Source organism: Aplysia californica, unplaced genomic scaffold (assembly GCF_000002075.1).
Source record: "Aplysia californica isolate F4 #8 unplaced genomic scaffold, AplCal3.0 scaffold00113, whole genome shotgun sequence".
Classification (NCBI taxonomy): domain Eukaryota; kingdom Metazoa; phylum Mollusca; class Gastropoda; order Aplysiida; family Aplysiidae; genus Aplysia; species Aplysia californica.
The window spans coordinates 548,796-552,030 of record NW_004797383.1 but is presented as its reverse complement, the minus strand read 5'-3'; the positions used below and the strand labels follow the sequence as shown (position 1 = coordinate 552,030).

Sequence of the window (3,235 nt, the reverse complement as noted above, 5' to 3'; positions counted from 1 at the left end):
TACTACTACTACTACTACTACTACTACTACTACTACTACTACTACCACCACCACCATCACAACAACAACAACTACTACTACTACTACTACTACTACTACTACTACTACTACTACTACTACTACTACTACTACTACTACTACTACTACTACTACTACTACTACTACTACTACCATTACTACTACTACTACTACTACTACTACTACTACTACTACTACTACTACTACTACTACTACTACCACTACCACTACCACTACCACCACCACCACCACTACTACTACTACTCCTACTACTACTACTACTACTACTACTACTACTACTACTACTACCTGGTGTCCCTGTTAAAACTATTCTGCTGAGCCGGACACTTCTTGAAGGACATGGAGAAGGCCAGGTTGTCGTAGTTGGGTGACCCCGGAACCTGACAGGCGTCCAGAACGTTCTGACTGTGGTTACAGATGCCACCCCCGCCCCCACCGATCTCGTAAGAGAACTGGAAGGTGCCCTCGATGCTGTCTATGCAGTTGAGCGATGGGGTTTGGTCCTCTGGTTGAGAATTGAAGTAATTTTGATAATAATCATCACCATCATGATAAAAGTAATAATAATAATAATAATAATAATAATAATAATAATAATAATAATAATAATAATGATAATAATAATAATAATGATAATAATAATGATTAAAACAACAATAATAATAATGATTTTATAATAGTAATGATAATGATGATAATAATAATGATGGTGATAATACATGTAACAATAATAATAATAATAATAATAATAATAGTAGTAGCATTAATAATAATATTATTATCAAGAAGAAGAAGAAGAAGAAGAAGAAGAAGAAGAAGAAGAAGAAGAAGAAGAATGATAAAAAATAATGATGATGATGATGATGATGATGATGATGATGATGATGATGATGATGATGACGATGACGATGATGATGATGATGATGATGATGATATTTGCCCCTGCGGCCTGTAAAGTATTTCTGTGACTCACTGAACATGGTGTAGACCTCATAGATACCGGGCAATTTGGTCATGCCGGGGCATTTGCTGATGTCTCCGTCTGATTTACAACCACCTGGAACAAGGAATTCATGCGTGTGAGTGCGTGTGTGTTTGTGTGTGTGTGGGGGGGGGGTGAGTAAGGGGAGGGATATGTGTGAGTGTATGAGGGTAAATCTGTGAGTGGGAGAGGGAATCTGTGTGTATGTGCATGTGTGTGTGGATGTGTGTCGGTGTGTGTGTGGGGGATGGGGGGGGGTGTATGAGTGCGTACGTGTGTGTGTGTGTGTGTGTGTGTGTGTGTGTGTGTGTGTGTGTGTGTGTGTGTGTGTGTGTGTGTGTCCAAGGGGGCGGGGTATATGTGAGTGTGCATGGGTATGTCTCTGAGTGGGTTGGGGGAAGGGGACGTCGGTGTGTGTGTGTATGTGAGTGTATGTGTGTGTGTGTGTGTGTGTGAGAGAGAGAGAGAGAGAGAGAGAGAGAGAGAGAGAGAGAGAGAGAGAGAGAGAGAGAGAGAGAGAGAGATACTTATCTATCAACGCAATGCACTTTCACAAATTATTGATTAGAACAATGAAATCAGTCAGTCCTCTTGGTCCTTATATATTAATTTGCTACAAGTACAATAATGTACTACAATATATTAACCTTAACATTTTCCTTCTTACCTCCTTGAAGAAGTGTCTATTCTTCTCTCTTTTGGGGTAACTCTATTCTTTTAAATGAGTATATTCTTTTAATCGTATCTACACCCCCACTCCCCTCTTTTAAAAAAATCCTCTCCCTCTCATTTTTTAAAAACCGTGGAATTCATCTCTTACACAACCCCACCTCTTTGTTTTTTTCAGTAGCGCCGACTCCTTAAAAGGTATGCAACATCCTTCTCTTTCCTTCTTTTTTAAAAATCGTTTTCATTTCCCCACATCTCTGACTGATATGAGTATGAGAGGACTAACAAACAAACAAACAAAAATAAAACAAACAAACATAAAAGAAAAGTATCAAACAAACAAAAGATAATTAGATAAATACAAATATACCAAAAAAATTGGCGCCACTTACTGGTTCGGACTTGCAGGATGTACCCTGACCGATAAAGGACGTCTGTGCATATATAACAGTTTGCCCCTCGCCTGTTGAACGTGGGGAAAGAAGTTAAGGAAAATTTGAGGTTAAAAATCACAGTTATAAAAAGCATAAACAGAAAATGAAAAAAAGAAACAAGAAAGAAAAAACGAATTGACAGAGTAGAAAGAAGCAAGAGCAGCACCTACAAGGATAGCCGGCGCTTCTATGAACACTACTGTAACATAGATGGAGACGAGAGAGAGAGAGAGAGAGAGAGAGAGAGAGAGAGAGAGAGAGAGAGAGAGAGAGAGAGAGAGAGAGGGAGAGAGAGAGAGAGAGAGGGGGGAGAGGGAGAAAGAGAGGGAGAGAGGGAGAGAGAGAGAGAGAGGGGGGGGGGAGAGAGAGAGAGAGAGAGGGGGGGGGGAGAGAAAGAAAGAAAGAAGGTGAAAAGGAAGGAGAAGGTTATAGAGGAAAATAAAGAGGTGCTGGGGAAAGGAGGGGAATGGGATGGGAGAAGAGAAGGAGGAATATGAGGAGGAGGAGGAGGAGGAATTCGAGATGAATAAAGAGGTGCCGGGGAAGAGGAGGATTGGGCGGGAGAATATGGGGAGAAATACGACGACGACGACGACGACGAGGAGGAGGACGAGGAGGAGGTGGAGGAGGAGGAGGAGGAGGAGAAGGAAGAGGAGGAGGAGGAAGGGGAGGAGGAGGAGGAGGAGGAGATAAATATTATGTTGATTGTTGTCCAATGTTTCCGGTATCGTCGGTGGCCAAGTGGTTAGGTTACACAAGACCTTCCTATGTAATCGTGATCCTCAGCTCGGTCCGACGTTGTGTCCTTGGGAAAGACGCTTTACCAGAAATATGTATTTGGCTGGGTCCTTTCTGAGATGGACGTTTAACTCGGAAGTCCCGCCCCTTAAATAAACAACTATTAGTGTTAATAGGGGCCTTAAACCCAAACCATTTCACCATTTTACCATTTTCAACATTTTCACCATTTTCACCATTTCATCATTTCACCATTTCACCACTGCACTATTTTCCCATTTCACCATAATTTTACCATTTCACCATTTTCACAATTTTTACCATTTAACCCACAATTTCATCATTTTCACCATTTTCAACAATGTCTCTCCCC

At 41.1% G+C, this 3,235-nt stretch overlaps 1 protein-coding gene across 1 annotated transcript in view; it reads right to left on the bottom strand.

Annotated features, from left to right (window-relative positions):
• LOC101854563 overlaps nucleotides 1-3,235 on the bottom strand; it is a 13,143-nt gene that overhangs the window by 6,394 nt on the left and 3,514 nt on the right. The window contains exons 4-6 of the mRNA XM_005095775.3: nucleotides 2,083-2,153; nucleotides 1,013-1,096; nucleotides 328-544 (exon numbers count right to left, since the gene is read on the bottom strand). Of these exons, the coding sequence (XP_005095832.1) occupies nucleotides 328-544; nucleotides 1,013-1,096; nucleotides 2,083-2,153 (372 nt within the window). The remainder of the gene's footprint in view (nucleotides 1-327; nucleotides 545-1,012; nucleotides 1,097-2,082; nucleotides 2,154-3,235) is intronic.